The sequence below is a fragment of the Folsomia candida genome, unplaced genomic scaffold (genome assembly GCF_002217175.1).
Source record: "Folsomia candida strain VU population unplaced genomic scaffold, ASM221717v1 Fcan01_Sc013, whole genome shotgun sequence".
NCBI classification, from domain to species: Eukaryota; Metazoa; Arthropoda; class Collembola; order Entomobryomorpha; family Isotomidae; genus Folsomia; species Folsomia candida.
In genome coordinates this window covers 3771843-3788913 of record NW_019091205.1, presented here as the reverse complement: position 1 = coordinate 3788913, position 17071 = coordinate 3771843, and the positions used below count along the sequence as shown (strand labels likewise).

Genomic DNA, 17071 nt, shown 5'->3' with positions numbered 1-17071 from the left:
GATACCCTGAGATCTCGCCTGTCGAAAAATTGGAGTATTAGAAATTATCATAAATATCGCCTATGCTAAAAATTAAGCCCAGAAGAAGTTATCAAATTCTAGTCCCCCAACATATTTTTTATTAATTTATTTACTTTTATCTGACATACACATACATATACATACAAATTTATTAAGGCCAATAGTTTCCATCGTTAATAACTCGTAATCAACCCTTCAAACCGTTCTGGTCATTTTTACTTCCGATTAAATCAACCAAGTTCTGCTAATTTAATTTCTCTATTAAAAAGAAACTACTTACTTTCCATTCGCTCACAGTTGACTAGGGTTGGTCATCCGACGGATCGGATCGGATCGGATTGACAAGCTCTCGGATCGGATATTGCATAGTGTCGGATAATCCGATCGGATATTATGGCCAATCCGATCCGAATCCGAGTAATCCGACGGATATCCGATCGGATCGGATAATGGTGTGTAAATTTTTAAAACACTGTTAAATCCATGCAAACATTAATAATAGACTTATTTATGCAAGTGCTACTTTACTTTAGTCATTAATTACTTATTAATAATTACTTTTTAAATTTATTACTTAATTGATTACAGGAAAAAATCGAGATTAATTGGTATTAATTAATTAATTAATTATTAATTAATTGGTCTAGCAAAATTAATTGGTAATTTAATTGGTGCTAGACTTTAATTATTTTGTGACAATGTAATGTTAATTAGTATTTGATTAATAGATTTGCTTCAATTGAGTCGTTAATTAAATAATTACCCAAAATAACTAATTACTTTTAGTCTAAAATTTGAAAGCTTAATGTATCAAATCTTTATTTGCGAGATTTTTTAAACGATCATGAAATTTGAGTTATAGGCATTTGTAACATAAATCAATTAACATATTAATCTTCAATTACAATTCTTTGAAACACTCTCTTTATAATAAAATAAAGAAATGTAATTAATTTGTAATTGAATAATTAATTGCTAATTACTAGTAATCAATTACCCGACCTGACCTTACATTGCCCCATTGGTTCCCTTCTTGATCTCAAAGAGATACACTTACATACACGGCTAATGCATTGATTTCAACTTGAAACGTGAAATATATATGACAAAATTCTTTTAATATATTCCCAATTGTTATTTTACATTCACTCACATCATTAATTACTTAACCAAAATGAAATAAATGCGCGGACAAAATGGCTGAAACAAAAATTAATTATGCTAAACCGTTGTAAATTATGTCAGCCATTTAAATATACGTGTTTCAGTTGAGAATATTCTCGCATAATACTGCCAAACTGCGGAATTTTAGTAAATGAGGATTATCCGATATCCGAATTATCCGTCGGATTGATCCGATCGGATAAAAGGTCTTGTCCGATCCGAGAGTGCTCGGATATTTTTATTTGCGATCCGATCCGATGATTATCCGATCCGATCCGACGGATCGGATATTTTCGGATAAAATAGACCAACCCTACAGTTGACCTTTTATAGAAATTGAGATTTCTGAGAAATTACGGCACTGTCAATCTCAAATTCCTTAAGTTATGATGATGGGGTACTTTGAGACTGGCAGGGGCGTAGTTTCTTGTTCAGCTGCATGCGAATGGAGTGTCTGTAGCGATTCAAGAAGAACTTAGTAATTTGATATATTTTAGAACGCAAAAATTAGTTTGAAAAACATCCATAATTTCTTGAAAAATTCTACATAGACAAATTCCACATTTTGGTTTAATACACGTAATTACGTACATAAATTCACAAGTAAAAATAAGTCATTAGCCTTGGCATGAGTAGATTTTATCGCATTTCTTCTCCATACCACGGCCAGATTTAGGCGTGCTCGCGGAAGTGCGCTTTGAGCTCAAAATACGTAGAGTATACTTTGCTGCATATGTAGCACTTGTAAGGATCCATGTGGTCTCGCTATTAAAAAGATTACATGTTTAAAAATATTTTGCACTGAATTAATTTTAGCTAATCATTCGCAATTAATTAAGCATTTTTATAGATATGTGACATACTTGATGCTCCAGCATATTTTTTTCATGGGCAAATGTTTTCCTGCACGTGACGCACTTGTACGATCTGCAATTTATAGATTAGATGAAATTTTGATTTTTGGTATTTATATTAAATTTAAAAATCAAAGTCGCACTTTTCTCCTGTGTGGGTTTTACGGTGATCCAGTAGCAAGGTTTTCTGGGCCTTCTCAGAATTGGTGCATTTGTGTGCTGTAATGTAGTTGTTTTTAATCGAATTTATTTTCAATTCATAATTCATTTTATGCATTATAATTGTTATATGTCAGTTATAAAAAGTATGTATATATTTACGCTTATCTCCAGAATGGGTCCGAACGTGCATATTGTACCGTAACCGCCGACTGAAAGTTTTTTCGCAAAACTCGCACGTGTACGTTCTACTGGATTCCCCTGAACTTTGAGATGACTCGGATGACTCGGAATTCATTGTTTTGTAGAAATGTAGTTTTCTCAGCTTGGAATAGGGTTCTGAAAAAAGACAAACCGTTATCTAAGAATATGTCAGTAGTTTGGGGAACATCCATATATTACGTAATCAAAAACTTCTTATTTTTTTACACAACCCACCCACCCTTGGATTTTATATACGCCGCGGAAAGAAAATGGCCTTCAAGTTAAACTGAATGACCTTCCAGAAACGAGAATTGTCTTGGTTTCGCGCCATAACCGGAATTTTTCAGGACGACCTTAGTCTTACGAATTAAGCTATTTCTTATGAAAGACAATTATCTACAGGGTATGCTACCCCGGGCTTTTGGGGTATTGGGGTTTTGTGGGTTTTGGGGTAGCAAATCTGAGCAATACCCACGGGTAGTCGGGGTTTTCAAATTTAATAAACTACTATAACCGGGCATCTATATTATAACCTGGAAATGTCTGTCAGAAACGGAAGTGAGAATAAATGTTCCGCAACGGGAGTGAATCTATATTATAACCTGGAAATGTCTGTCACCAACGGAAGTGAGAATAAATGTTCCGCAACGGGAGTGAATCTATATTATAACCTGGAAATGTCTGTCACCAACGGAAGTGAGAATAAATGTTCCGCAACGGGAGTGAATCTATATTATAACCTGGAAATGTCTGTCACCAACGGAAGTGAGAATAAATGTTCCGCAACGGGAGTGAATCTATATTATAACCTGGAAATGTCTGTCACCAACGGAAGTGAGAATAAATGTTCCGCAACGGGAGTGAATCTATATTATAACCTGGAAATGTCTGTCACCAACGGAAGTGAGAATAAATGTTCCGCAACGGGAGTGAAAGTAAATAAAGTAAAGTTTCGAAAGGCGCGAAACTTAAAGTTAACTTAAAAATTAAAAAAAGTCGGATTACAGTTACCTTCGAATGGTTGTTTCATGGATACTTTCCAATATGATATAAATATTCAGAAATATTCACAATATTCTAAAAATATTCAGAATCTGCTGAGTATTAAAACATGATTTTCTGTACTTTCACTTCCCCTCCGGAATATTTTACGTTGCCGACAAACATTTCCAGAGTAAAAATTTACGCCTGCAAGGAGACGGGCTTATACGCTTGTTACTAATAATTATATAGTTAATTAGTTATGAAAATTAAATTAATAAGCGGCCTTGTTGAGAAATTAATGAAAAGCTGATTTTTTTCATTAATTTCTGAACTCAATACATGAGACACTGACTCAGTTTACCCTCAAAAACCCTGACTACCCCGAATACCCCCAAAACCCTGACTACCCGCAAAACCCAGGTATAACCCCTGGGTATAGTTTTTCAATAGCAAAATCCCGGGGTTTTCCTTACCCTGATTATCTATGTTGGTGAAAGTTAATTTAAGCTACATACCAACGTTATTTAAGAAGATGGTCTGGTAATACCGGTTCCTGTTACGGATAATAATTTGTCTAAAAAGTTAAATTAAAGAGTAACTTATGTATGATGACCATCTGGCAGGAGATTTCTCATCACTGTGAAGGTTGAATTTGTACCCAGACTGTTTCCCAATAGGTACATATGTACAAATAAATATGTAGATATGGATACGCATGTACATACATGCGTATGCGTTCCCTGAAAAGGAAAGCACCGTACAGAAAGCATGTGATCAATTTTCTGAACCGTTACTCCCCCCTCCCCGGTATGGCCTATACGCCCCACAAGTTATAATTAACATGGGAAGGATAGGATGCCTTGACCCCCACTCGCCCCGCAAATCGATTACGTTCTTTCTGTACAGTCCCATAAAAGTATTGATCGAAGTATTTCCTGTGCTTAAAGGACAACGTTAGGTACATACGTACGTATGTCTTTACTGCAGCTGGGCTCGGTTCTTCTGCTTTCTCTAAAAAAACCTGTTGTGATGGGTTTTGAGCGTGCACGCACTTTTACCTACTTTTGCACGGAGTCATGTGCAATTTTAAACTTTGTCCCAGAGATGCGAAATTTGGCATGCACATGCACCAAGATATGCTGCAGCATAATATAACATCAATTCCAGTTCCGTTCGCTATGAATTTTTCATGAAAATCAAAAACCAAACGGAATATCGGTGACATTATGTATTTACATTGACAGTTAAATATGTTCAATTTTTGAGCAAATTTTCTCTTGCATTTTCCTCCACGGGGTGAAAACCAGGGAGGAGTGCGAACTTTGACCACCAATATTTTTAAACAAAGGGGTCATTCAACCGGAAGCTAAGTGTCACGTGACTCTTAATTTTTGGCTTGATTTTTTTTTACATCATTCCGATAGTGCCATCGGCGGCGGCGGCTGGAATCTTGCCCGGGGTCGGCGGCGGCGCCAAATTTTAAAATGGTTTTGAGCAACATAAATTTCAAATTTTTCACTTTTTTACTAAAAAAAACAACCCAGTTTGAGTTTTAAAATATGTAGCCAATTTTTTATGTTTTTCCACTTATGATATTGCTAAACCTCTTTTAACGGAAGTGTATCGGAGTTCTAAATATGAAAATAACATATTCTAATTGGTCATAAACTGAACAAATGCATTTAATAGCCAAATTTTCCGGGTAGCTCTAAAGCTTTGCAATCCCTTATTTTTTTACATTTTAGTAAAAAGAAATTGTGTGCGGTGCATTTCGACGTCGTGGCTCCTGTCATTTGTGTAGGATAGTGTTCCACACATTATTGCCAAATTTGGTAATTGTATGATGACGAGATCGAAATTTTGAATGAAGATTAGTGAATGTAGATTCTTGTCCGTTTTGTATGCATAGGATACTCGTGCATACAGATACATAGGTACATACATAAATAAAACGGATATATGTAGAAAGTATTTACTGAACAAAATACCAACAAGGATACGAAATCGGTCGACGTATTTTGATATGTAAATAAGTGGCAGTACGTAAAGCATTTGAACGATTTTTGGGCAATTTTGACCCATACCCCGCTGGTGTAGCCTTTTTACCACATGTTATAATTAATATGAAGAAGGATAACATGCTTTGAGCACTACCCCCTCCCCAAATCGATCGCATACCTTCTGCACTGCCCTTAAACACTTGGCCCATTTATACAGAGGCCATTCCTCGTTTCATCCATTGAAAAAGAGTATAAATATTTACCAAAATTTTTCCCATGCATGGGAAAAAAAGTTGTACTAAATTTGCCCAACCTTGAGTAAAAAAGAGGATGACACAACAGTCGAGGTAAAATTTGTCCAACATTGAGTAAAATTATGATGATGATGCACCTTGTTCGCACAACGTTGGGCAAATTTTACTCAATTTTGGACAAATTTTACCTCGACTGTTGTGTCATCCTCTTTTTTACTCAATTTTGTTTAGAGTGTGCTTAAGGGAAAAATATAGGTGCATGTTTTCGCTAAATTTTAAGGGACCTGTTAACCCGTGATCATTAATCGTCTAAAAATTAGCGCAATTAAACTGAAACTTATTTGTTGAATTTCAAAAAACGGCGAAATTAAAATTAGCGAAGTTTTCCAGATTTTCGCAATTTTCAAATAAAAATGGCAAATCTGATTGCCTTGCTTTTTTTGCAAATTTGTGAGTAACATGAAATTGGCTCATTTTTTTAAGTACCATGTGGGAGAGCGCATCAAAATCTCCGATCGATATTAAACATTTTATACTTATTCTCTATAGTGTGAAGTACAATACCTAGTACTGCTATAAGTTCTGCCCACTACACAAGATAATGTAGCGGACTCAGTTTATTGAACTTTGAAAAAATAGCGATATCGGGAGAAAGCCCATTAAATTCCCTACAAAATACACCAAGCAGTTTTCCAAATTTCCTCCTTTCGAAGCCACAAGAGCCACAAGTCTAGGTCTCTACATCTTAATCGCGGTACGCGCTCATTTGGGGCATATTGGTTTCATTTCTAAGCGACATTTTTTTTCTCGGATTTCAAACTTCTATGTAATTTAGCACATGTATCCAGCTTCAGTTAGGACTTCATATGATATTCCAGAAGGTTGAGGTTCGGCGGTAGTGAACTTTATTCTCAGTCCGAAATGGAGTCAGGAATTTTTGATTTCCATCACCCGTTTAGTGTTTTGGTCTCGTTTGCAGGACCTGAGCCCTGCTCAAATGTCCAGTCGCTATTTTTCAATAGGGTGTGGTCCAGAGATTCTCCGATTCGTTTGATAACTTCCAAAAATATTTTTTGATAAGCTATTTCACCTTCAGAGGAATAAAATTCACTTTTTTGAACAAATCCAATCTACGCGGAATGAAGAAATTAAAGAATGTGGATGGTGAGTCCGATTACTGTTTTTAAAATTTTTATGTATAATATGAACTGGTGGGGTGTTGATACGGTCCTCTTTATAATTTTATATTACCTTAATTTTAAAGGTCTGCTTATCTCTCAAAAATATTTATTTTCATTTTTCGAGCGCGTACCGCATGATCAGCGCCCGGCTTTTGAAGGGTCTGTTTTTACTTGGCGTAAATTTAGCAAGTGTCTCTCTTCACATCTAAGAGACATAAGTCCAAGGTCGAGTTTAAGGGCCTTGGACATAGTTTTACTTCAACTCGGTTTTCGGTTATCAACACCGCCAATGTTAGTGGATGATTTTATGGTACAGTCGACCATCTTGCGATTAGTTCCGATTTTTGATGAGCTATTGAAAAATGCCAGATTTTTATGTTTACCAAAATGTTTCTGAAAAATTGCAACAAATCGATTCGGAAAAAAATCGGAACATGGTGTGCGACAGACAATTGCATGTGGAAATTCATAAAAAAGGGTATAACTTGCTAACATAACTGGTACTGATGTTTTTGGCGCGCGGAATGAGACATAAATTACGTCTCATAATGAATGGCCATAGTGGGTAGGCGTCTCCACATTATAAGATCAAGTTGGCATGGTCATATTTTATAACACCGGAATTCCTTAGCGTGATACTATCCACAAATGTGCACAAGCTCAACAGATCCAGTAAATTTCAAACCCGGTTAAATTCAGTTGGAAAATGAGCTCAAAATAAAATCCCGAAATTGAGGAGTCAATTTGATAGTTTCCAAGAGTCACCTTTTTTCGTCTGCCACATAGAGAATTTTATATCATTTCAAAAGACAAATCCTAATAAATTCATTGGAGATCTGTCAACAGACTTCACATGTCAATGGCTATTTATAACAATTTTTGTGTTTAAGCGACACCTATCCCGTCCCCACACCGGCACTATTTTCCGATAGCTTGTGTTCAAAATATTTTAACCTGTGCATTCTATCTACTCCATAAGTTAAAAAATCCAATCCAGGCATTATCCAAGGATTTGATTTGCATTTTTAAAAATAATGCTGCCCACTTGAACCCTAAATTAACTCTGAATTGTATATTAAGTAAACTACTGAAGTCAAGAGTACCGTAAACTTGATAAAGCAAAGTCTACTCTGGATTTTGTACAGTTGACTAAGTGCATTTGCTTTTCAAATAGGGTTAAACTATTTGTAAGAATGTGACACGCAATTAGGTGATGTTTGTGGGTACCCGTTGAACCTTTGGTCTCATTAATTGGACCCATTCTCCATACAGCGAAATAAAAGTTTTTTTTAATGTTATCTACATACTTTATTGCATTTTTGCACATATCCATGAAATCATTTTACATATATGTATTTCGAAAAAGCTAAACGACCAGCGCCGTACATAAGTGTCCCTATCACGAAATAAAAGAAAGAGTACATATGTATTTAATTGTTTCTACAATGATGTATTGGTTTTATTCACAGTAATTCATTAACAATAATGTCAATAAAAATGATTATAATTCAATAGAATGTTGACATTGGAGAAAATGCAGACTGGCTGGAAACAAGCAATTCAACGGGGGCCCCTAGACTACAATTACATGTAATTTTATTATTGGGGCCCCCGTTGAAACTGGGGAACGATGTTTATAATGGCGTCTCGATCCGCCACCTACGAACTTCCCACTTGCCGAATTTGAGATGCAGACTTCATTACGTATTCTGGAAATCATCTCTGAAAGTTTTGGAAGATCCGCCATAACGCTTTCAGAATTGACTGCTACGGCTCTATCATCGTGGTACCACATATTCAGCTCTATTACTATGGTATCATATATTGAGTCTAAGGCTTCAACGATGCGGTTGATCACAAGGGAGAGTAGGAGCACTAGAGGAATCTTAAAGGATCGCCCTGATGATTGGTTGTTTATTAATATCTGAAATACGTGTTTAAAGAATAATTTCCAGCGTAAAATCAATCCTTAAAACAGTTCTGGTCATGTTCATTTCCGACTAAATCGTTTAGTTTATAAGGTTTCAATTTCTCATTTCAAAACAAACTTCGCCGTCTAGTAAAACACTTAATTTTACATATTTACAAAACTTTAAATTTAAACACCGTGTCGTGTAAAATGCTGATTTAATTTAAATTTAAATTAATCATTCGAATTGATTTTTCGTTGATGAGTACATATATTTATAAATAACAATTACTTGATGCTCCGGGATGTGTTTTTCAAATGTAAATGTTCTCCTACATACGGCATTATTTTATTAGGATTTAGGCTTTGAGGTAAATATGGTATAAGGAGATGTCCTTATGAATAGGAGGCCTCTCCTTAATATTGTAATGGATTTTAAGCCGTGGTAAGAAAATGACCTTCCAGAAACGAGAATTGTCTTCGTTTCGCAGTATGACCACAATGTTTCAGGACGACCATAGTCTTACTATCGAATTAAGCTATTTCTTATGAAACGACAATTTCGTAAAAGTTAATCTGAGCTACATACCAACCGTATTTAAGAAGATAGTCTGCTAATACGTGTTTCTACTACGGATAATAATTTGTCTGAAAAGTTAAATTAAACAGCCACTTATGATGACCATCTGGCAGGAGATTTCCCATCACTGTGAAGTTGGGATGTGAACGTGGACTGTTTCCTATTATGTATGTATGGCATACTTAAAATCGGTAAAAGCAAACTTCTCGGTATTAAAGTTACTACCACTTGGTATTAACATTGTACGTATTTGCACTCAATATGGAAACTTTAATACCGAGCTGTTACTACTCGGTAACAATTATCATTTATCAATACCGCCTTGCTTGAGCCATACATGATGGTTAACATTAGAGTAGGTAGGTTAACACCAGCCAGCAGCCGTCGGAGCCACCAAACAATGATTACTGTAAGCTCAACAATGTAACCAGTGTTTGGTGGCTCTAATGCATGTTATTTTGAATCACCCAATGCACACATCTAGCCGCCTCACCAGGGTGGGGTTGGTCTCACTTGATGCATGCTATGTTCTTAAGGAGCAAAGTTTACTTTGAATTTAGCATAACTTACTTCATTTATTTAGTCTAAATAAATTAAGTTTAAAATTAAAGCTAAATCTAAATCTAGTCTAAATTTTAGATTCCATAGTGAACTTATTTTTCAAAAGGGAGACACGTTTTATAAAAGTGTAAATAGTGCTTGTGTTCATTTCATCTGCATGGCGACTTTGGAATGTTTAGCTTGGTGTTGTGCGTTGGTCGTATTGTTTAAATACTTATTTGCGAAACCATGGTCATAATAAATTCATTTATAAGCTTATTTTCGTGTACATATTTACCACGAATGGGGTTTACAGAGTATGACCAATACATAATCCAAAATGCACGCATGCAGACTGGATGATGATTACGATAAACAGTTTTCATGACGCCAGAGAGATAACTCAACTTGTAAACATTTTGCGCATCTGTGAAGTAATTGTCATTTACAACAACATTCAATTTGATATTAACCTTCCTATTAATTAACGGAAAATTAGTTTGCAGAGAAGGCCCGTTTTTAAAAAATAGGACGATGAAGCTTGTTCTGAATTTGTTGGTTTTCGTTACAACGACGTTTGCTGATACAAATGACGTGCCAACCGAAAAATCAGTGTGGACAGGAAATAAATCGTCATCGTGTCCGACGTACTGTGCTTATTGCGTTGCTGGTACTTGTTACGACTATTACGATATCGATTCTGGGAATGACCACGGACTGGGGTAACTCGAGAAGAATATTTTTTAATAAATTGTACAGATTTCATATACTGCAATATCGTAATGGCAGTGAAAGTTGGACCTGCTGGAGTGTATAGAAATCATTGTGCCGAATTTCATAGTAATAACTACATAAAAACTAGATGCACATACACAAAGCCGCAGAAAATTTCTAATAAGTCTTTCTGCAAAGACTTTCATTTTTTCGAACAATTTTACATAAATAAATAACGAACCTATTTAATTGTCTCTTGGATTCTCTTTAGTTTAACTATGCCAAAGTTTAGTATAGTCTACATCGTGTAAAATTCAGAGTGCATTACATTTTTAGAAGGGTAACATTATTTTTAAGAATGTATAAACATAATCAATCCGTCACCCTTGTTGCAGACTTGCTTGGATTATTATTATCTGCATCGTCGTGGCTTTTGTCGTCGTCTTTATCTGCATTCCAAACTTGATTTGCTTCTGTCGTGACTACTGCTGTTTCAAATCAGGTCCAACACGACAAACTAGACTTGCCGGTAAGAATCGGATTTTATTTTTTGATGAAACAAACATTTGTAGAGGAATATTTGTATTATGTAGTTAAATAATATTTAAATATGTAAAGTAATCTGTTATAAATTATATAGATGACCAAGGACAAGCTTTACCCAGTTTGGAGAAACAATTCGGTGTACAAGAAAATCCGCCGGGGAGACAAGCTGAATGAAGGACAATACGTATATTGAGATTAAAATGGGCAACGTATATTTATTTTACATATGTAGATACATGTTAGCTTCGCATTTAACGAATTACCATAAAAAAAACTTTTTTAAATTAACCATTGCTACAATGTATGTATATATTTAGCCTCCAACGTTTTTATACAAATTTAACTAAAAACTTATTTACCTAAAAACTTATTCCAGAAATAATTCGTACTTTATCTACATATGTACATGCATACTTTATAAATTTAAATAGAAATTGGAAACGTATTTATTTCGCAATTTCATAATCTCCATTAAAAGGTTTTGAAGGTGCAGGTATTTATGTACGTAGGTCATGGAAATTAAATAAAAACAGGATAACACAGTCAACAGTGTTTGTCTTTGCGAAATTTACGAACTCATATTTTTATCCCGTCACGACACAAGTTTTTGAGCTTTGAAAATTTTTAAACAAAGATAGTTATGTACCTACATATGATCAAAATGCGACGTTGTTCTTGGTATTTAGTAGGGTTGCCGATCCTATCCTATCCGATCGGATAATCCCACATTATCCGGCACTTATTATAACATGTATCCTATCCTATCCGATCGGATAGGATAATCTTGGATAAAAACGGCAACCCTAGTATTTAGTACATAAATCGTAGTGTATGTAAGTAGAGTATGTACCTAGTGACAATAATATGACCCTTATCGATAACTTTAGAATTCTCACGACCTGCTCTATTGTTTAGAAAAAGGTACAATTACATTCAACTAAAATTCTTGGGAGGCTAATTGATTGATCATATTTTGCGAATTGAGTCACAACGTAAATTGTGTGAACTATGAAAATTTGTTAAATAAAGGTACATACATCGGTTCGATCCAAAATTCTACCTTGTTGTGGGTACGCCGAAATTGGTATATTTAGTTAATTATTGTGTATGTAGATACCTACTTATGTTTGTAGGTACTTAGTTGGTGACAAGGAATATGACCCTTTTCGATAATTTTAGAATTCTCACGAACCTAATCCATTGTTTAAAAAAGGTACAATTCAACCAAGTTCTTGGGAGGCCATTAGCTCCACAATAAATAATTGAGATAATTGTACATACATATTTGTGCTTTTTTGATATTTTAAAGAAACGGATGTGAGAAATCTGTAGTAAAAAAATGCACCCATTTCTCCTCACCAGAACGATTTATTTATAACGAGCCCTAATTGTAGGCAGCATTTCACCCCCAGTGGATGAACCGACAAGTCGAGGAACCATGTTCTACTGAAAAATAATTTTTTTAATATCTTGCAATACCGCATTTTCAAAATCAAGAGGCGAAATAATTAAATGAAAGGTTTGCAATTAAAAATTTACATAAGTTTTAACACGTCAATGAATTTAAGTTGACCTTTTTTTAAAGACGTTTCTAGTCCCTCGCCGCATTTTTTATGCCAAAATGGATTTGCATGGTGACCACGACAACGTCAATCCACATCTCACCGTTTCACTTCCAGAGGTAAAAATTTACATATGTATTTAAATATTCATGCAGAACATTAGATAAGGCCTCGTGGAAAAATATCCAACCTGTCATACTCCCTCGTATAATTATTTATGCGTGTTACATAATTTGCATAAATCTCGTTGCTCATTTTCAACGGTACGGGCTACAAAGTTTCAACAAAGAAAATCTGCACAAAATTTCAAAAATGTATCAAAATTTCTAAATGTGTCAAAATATTCAAATATGCAAATGATACGAACAAATCATTTCACGGTACACATATTATTTCCAGATTTTGGCCAGGATTACCACCTTCCTCCCCAAGTCGGACCTCCTCTCATGCACGTGGATCAATACCACGTGGGAGCACGAAATCCGGAAACGCCTCCTCCCATTATCCCGCCTTTTCCTCACCCCACAAGATCTCACCCAGGCCCACAACATCATTACTACACGAGGAAACTGCCCTCATACTTTTCGTCTCCATAAATTCGAGTATATCGCTCAAATTCGTGAAATTATATGTGGTCACAAAGTAAAAATTCTGAAGACAGATTTCGTCCTTCCGAACTCCTCGTGGTCCGAACATTTGGAATCTTTGGCAAAAACCTTCCCAAATCTGACCACGCTCAAGTTATGCGTATCCCTCTGGCCCTGGGACGAAAATTCCGTCGACGAGTCTGAACTCCCGCCAAAAACGGGAACTTTCTTCGTAAAAGTTAAAACACTCCAGATCAGCTCGTACGGAGTTCTTGAGGATGAAGATATCGCCCAAATCGAGACCATATTTCGCACAATAACACCCCAATTCATGCCCTTATTCCCTAATTTGAACTCCCTCTCCTTCCTCGGCAGTAGTCAACCCGTCATGGAAACCTTGCTCGAGTTCACGCCAACTTTGACCTCTTTGACCTTGATAAATACCGGTATTGAGGTCCCCATTAAGCCGACTTTTAGTCATCTAACATGCCTTGAATTGGGTGATGAAACCGTCACATATTCATCAGGTTTCTCCAATTTGCTCAAAATTACGGCGGGAACTTTGGAAAAGGTCAAATTCTCCGAGATCCACAATATTACTCCGTTCGAAGTCTTCTGCAATTTCGTTTATGATGCCATAGATTTTCCCATAATGCCAAAATTAAGGGTTTTCGAATTTGCACAAAATCAGTGTACGGATCGGGACGAGTATAAAAATTCGGTAGTTATGCCCCGGATAGGTTTCCGGTTTGAGGGGGGTGACCCCACGAAGATATTGAATTACGAGGTTCAATTCCCTGTCCTGGAGACGATCCGGATTTCGAAAGCAAAACCGGAAATGATTGATGATACGGAAAATATATTGACGGAGCGTGAATATTTTGAAACCAGCGTGTCATTTTTGTACAGGTTTTTCCTACACGAAAGTAACTGGCAGGGTTTAACTTTGAAACGGTTGGATGTCCCGTTCCCGCCCGGGGACAGGTTTAGAGTCGTGACGGAAACGGATTGTGAGTGCGGGAGGGGGGATTACGGTTCTTGCGAGTGTTTTGAGTGGAGGGATTCGTCCGAATTTTGGGACCGGGTAGCTGCCATTTTTCCGAATTTGGGGAGATATCAAGGCATCGGGGGAATTTAGTAGGGGTCAAAATTTTGTTGAAGGTTGAAGTACTGGGTGTGATTAGTGGAGAAGTTTGGTTATATTAAATAGAAGACGGGAATAAATGTGGATTTGAAAATATTTAAACATATGCAGCAAAGTGTTTTTTGAGTTGTCTGAAATCTGCAAAATAAGAAATTTCTTCGATATAAATTATGTAAATATTTACAGTAAAATATTTGTATGTAGATCATTGTAACTTTCATTCTTCAAGTTTTTGGCTAATTATTGCTTAGTTTATTTGCTCTTTGTAAATATACCGTGTCGCCATGGTCAAGAAATAAAGTCAAAATTTTATTACAGGATTGTACTAATTAATACAAAGACTAAAGTAGGATTTATATATTTTCCAATTTTTTCAAAAATGTTTAAACAAAATGTTTTATTATTCGTGATTTTTATTAACCATTGATTAGGTTGGGGTCGGGAATCACGCCTCCAGAAAAGTGAATTGGAGCACCACTGCTTTCGAATATGGATTGTATTCTTTTCCGCATTTCCGGTTCCTGAATTTATTATGAGGGAGATGTACATAAGCAACAATAATAACTTAGGTACATATGTACATAAATGATGTATTATTCCGACGAACCTCATTGCCATATATTTCCACGCTTTTAAACGCTTTGCTGTGAAAGATTAAATCTTGAAGGTGGCAAAAAAAGTCTTGCTCTGGGATTCTAGTGATCATAAATTCGACACGTTTAACGCCTGAAACAAATAATTCTGTAGTAAATTAAATATATAAATGTTTACACATAAGGTATTATTATGTATTTTCGGAATAATTGTACACTCTCAATAATTTTCAAATACGCTTGTTACCGGAGAAGGTATTATGCAATTCTACGGCTTTGGTAATACATAATTTACCACAGAAACGTAACCAATGCACACAGCCTAAATCTTGCTCAGCCCACAATGTCACCCCTCTGCTAATAAAAATATTACCGACGCCAGAGGCAATTTGTTATGGTGTCACCACGTGGTAGAATTGCATAGTACCTCTGCCGGTAATAATCGTACCAGAAGATTATAGAGTGTAGCTATAATTACCAGCTACATTTCATGACCTTAAGCCTAGTACTCAGGAAGGATTTTTCACTAAACGACATGGTCTTTGCTTTGTATTAAATTACCCCTTCACAGAAATTACTTAAAATTCACTGCAAAGGGTACCAAATGGGAGTATTTTTCAAAATCAAGTTCAAACTGCTACTAAAGTTTCTAATTTCCGTTCTTGCTAAACTTTTTCAAATGAAAAACACGTCCTGCATACCAGGTTTTATGACATTCTAGATTAAGATTACCTTTCCAACAAGACAAGCTTTTGAGGACTGAAATTAGAATTGACGACTCCCGCATACCATACAAGCGAACTTTGACCTGTTCGAGATCCCACGTTTGAAACGCGTCTAACATTCGGTTAGTATCCTTAGTTATCCGATTGGGTCCACCACACCCCACGAAATCAAATTTCTTTACGGTAGGATACAATTTAACAATCTTCCCAGTGAATTCGTCGTTTATCCGGGTTTGATCTAATGTTAATGAAAAATTCTGTTCGGTCGTTTCTCAATAATAATATTCTCGATATTCTTAATATTCTCAATCAACCCTGGAAAATCTTACACAATTTTCCAAGTGTACTTACTAACACTTTGGTAGTGTACTACCGCAAAAAGAAGGTTGTTACCCTAAAGATGCAATTTGCGGTCACGTCAAAGTACGAAAAGGCATTGTATAGGCTCCTGGTTATCCCTATTTTTATAACGACAGCATACTTACATTTAGGGTTGCCGCAAGTAGCGAAAATGCTACCCGTTACCCGACCCGTTACCGCAGCCCAACGACCCGTACCCGCTACCCGTTATAAAGAATTAAGTTAAAACCTAACACCTTCCTAATAAATTTTATTTAATCAATTATTTGCTCATTTGGGGTGTTCAGTAGTTTGAGATAATGCTGTGCAAGTTACGAATGCCATAATTTGCTAGATGCCATTACATGTTTCTGAAACCAGATTTTTGGCTTAGAATGGAAACTTTTTCAAGCTACACCTGAATCTCTTAGCGAATTATATAAAAAAATCAACTCAAAAATTAGGAATTATCACTTAACTTTCCATTGAATAGCCCGATTAACGATAACTATTGGGGGCAGAGTTCAAAGTCCATCATAGTTTGCGTCCAGTGGAGGAAAAAGGTGCAGACCATTTACTTAAAAATTGAGCTTTGCGCAAATATTTTTTTTCAAAGTGGACATTCGACGGAAGGTATCACGCGATTCCTTATTTTTGGCTTGACTTTTTGATATACTCCCTAGACGATTGTAGGAAAGTACAAACCGCTCATTACAAACCCCGCATTACAAACCGCTCCTTTCAAACCCGGCTCCTTACAAACCGCTTATTACAAACCCGCCCATTACAAACCCTGCGCATTACAAACCCTGGACACTATAAACCCGAAAAGGTGGTGAGTTGTAAAATAATCAAATATTCAAAATGTTTACAAATCGGATTGCATGAATTAATTTGTATATAAAACATGAAATTTTGGGCAAACTTTTTATCTCCGAACGTAAAGCTACATTAGCAGTGAGGGAGAAGGGCAGAAATGTATTCGTGTTTAATTTCTGGCTTGCCAAAAAT

The 17071-nt window shown here is 35.9% G+C and overlaps 3 protein-coding genes across 5 annotated transcripts; 2 read left to right on the top strand and 1 right to left on the bottom strand.

The window, feature by feature from the left end:
• Positions 1 to 1002: 1002 nt before the first annotated feature.
• On the bottom strand, positions 1003 to 4037 carry LOC110855598 (zinc finger protein 501-like). Of its 2 annotated transcripts, none has more exons than XM_022104007.2 (5): positions 3902 to 4037; positions 2361 to 2537; positions 2183 to 2258; positions 2049 to 2112; positions 1003 to 1950 (listed from the first exon to the last, which is right to left on the bottom strand). In XM_022104007.2, exons 2-5 carry the CDS (start codon positions 2494 to 2496, stop codon positions 1858 to 1860), a joined length of 369 nt encoding a protein of 122 aa, XP_021959699.1. In that variant the 5' UTR covers positions 2497 to 2537; positions 3902 to 4037; the 3' UTR covers positions 1003 to 1857. The 2 variants fall into 2 exon arrangements, with proteins under 2 accessions (XP_021959699.1, XP_035712176.1); XM_035856283.1 differs by lacking the exon at positions 3902 to 4037 and adding an exon at positions 2641 to 2813.
• A 5109-nt stretch (positions 4038 to 9146) lies between these two features.
• LOC110855739 lies at positions 9147 to 11657 on the top strand. 2 transcript variants are annotated; one of them, XM_035856240.1, is made up of 4 exons: positions 9147 to 10284; positions 10350 to 10572; positions 10960 to 11093; positions 11205 to 11657. In XM_035856240.1, the coding sequence occupies exons 2-4, from the start codon at positions 10385 to 10387 to the stop codon at positions 11282 to 11284; spliced, it is 402 nt and encodes a 133-aa protein (XP_035712133.1). In that variant the 5' UTR covers positions 9147 to 10284; positions 10350 to 10384; the 3' UTR covers positions 11285 to 11657. The 2 variants fall into 2 exon arrangements, with proteins under 2 accessions (XP_035712133.1, XP_035712132.1); XM_035856239.1 differs by lacking the exon at positions 9147 to 10284 and having other exon boundaries at positions 10291 to 10572.
• An 801-nt stretch (positions 11658 to 12458) lies between these two features.
• Positions 12459 to 14738, top strand: LOC118437458. Its single transcript, XM_035856468.1, has 3 exons — positions 12459 to 12629; positions 12696 to 12791; positions 13072 to 14738. The coding sequence occupies exons 2-3, from the start codon at positions 12732 to 12734 to the stop codon at positions 14395 to 14397; spliced, it is 1386 nt and encodes a 461-aa protein (XP_035712361.1). The 5' UTR covers positions 12459 to 12629; positions 12696 to 12731; the 3' UTR covers positions 14398 to 14738.
• The last annotated feature ends 2333 nt before the right edge of the window (positions 14739 to 17071 follow it).

What these genes read in the sequence shown, in the direction of transcription:
- LOC118437458 (XM_035856468.1), top strand. Translation starts at nt 12,732, where the DNA reads ATGGATTTGCATGGTGACCACGACAACGTCAATCCACATCTCACCGTT. An exon ending in TCACCGTTTCACTTCCAGAG is followed by an intron (nt 12,792 to 13,071) that starts GTAAAAATTTAC and finishes TATTATTTCCAG; the next exon opens with ATTTTGGCCAGGATTACCAC.
- LOC110855598 (XM_022104007.2), bottom strand. Translation starts at nt 2,496, where the DNA reads ATGAATTCCGAGTCATCCGAGTCATCTCAAAGTTCAGGGGAATCCAGT. An exon ending in GACCCATTCTGGAGATAAGC is followed by an intron (nt 2,259 to 2,360) that starts GTAAATATATAC and finishes ACTACATTACAG; the next exon opens with CACACAAATGCACCAATTCT. An exon ending in AAAACCCACACAGGAGAAAA is followed by an intron (nt 2,113 to 2,182) that starts GTGCGACTTTGA and finishes TATAAATTGCAG; the next exon opens with ATCGTACAAGTGCGTCACGT.
- LOC110855739 (XM_035856240.1), top strand. Translation starts at nt 10,385, where the DNA reads ATGAAGCTTGTTCTGAATTTGTTGGTTTTCGTTACAACGACGTTTGCT. An exon ending in GGGAATGACCACGGACTGGG is followed by an intron (nt 10,573 to 10,959) that starts GTAACTCGAGAA and finishes CCCTTGTTGCAG; the next exon opens with ACTTGCTTGGATTATTATTA. An exon ending in ACGACAAACTAGACTTGCCG is followed by an intron (nt 11,094 to 11,204) that starts GTAAGAATCGGA and finishes TAAATTATATAG; the next exon opens with ATGACCAAGGACAAGCTTTA.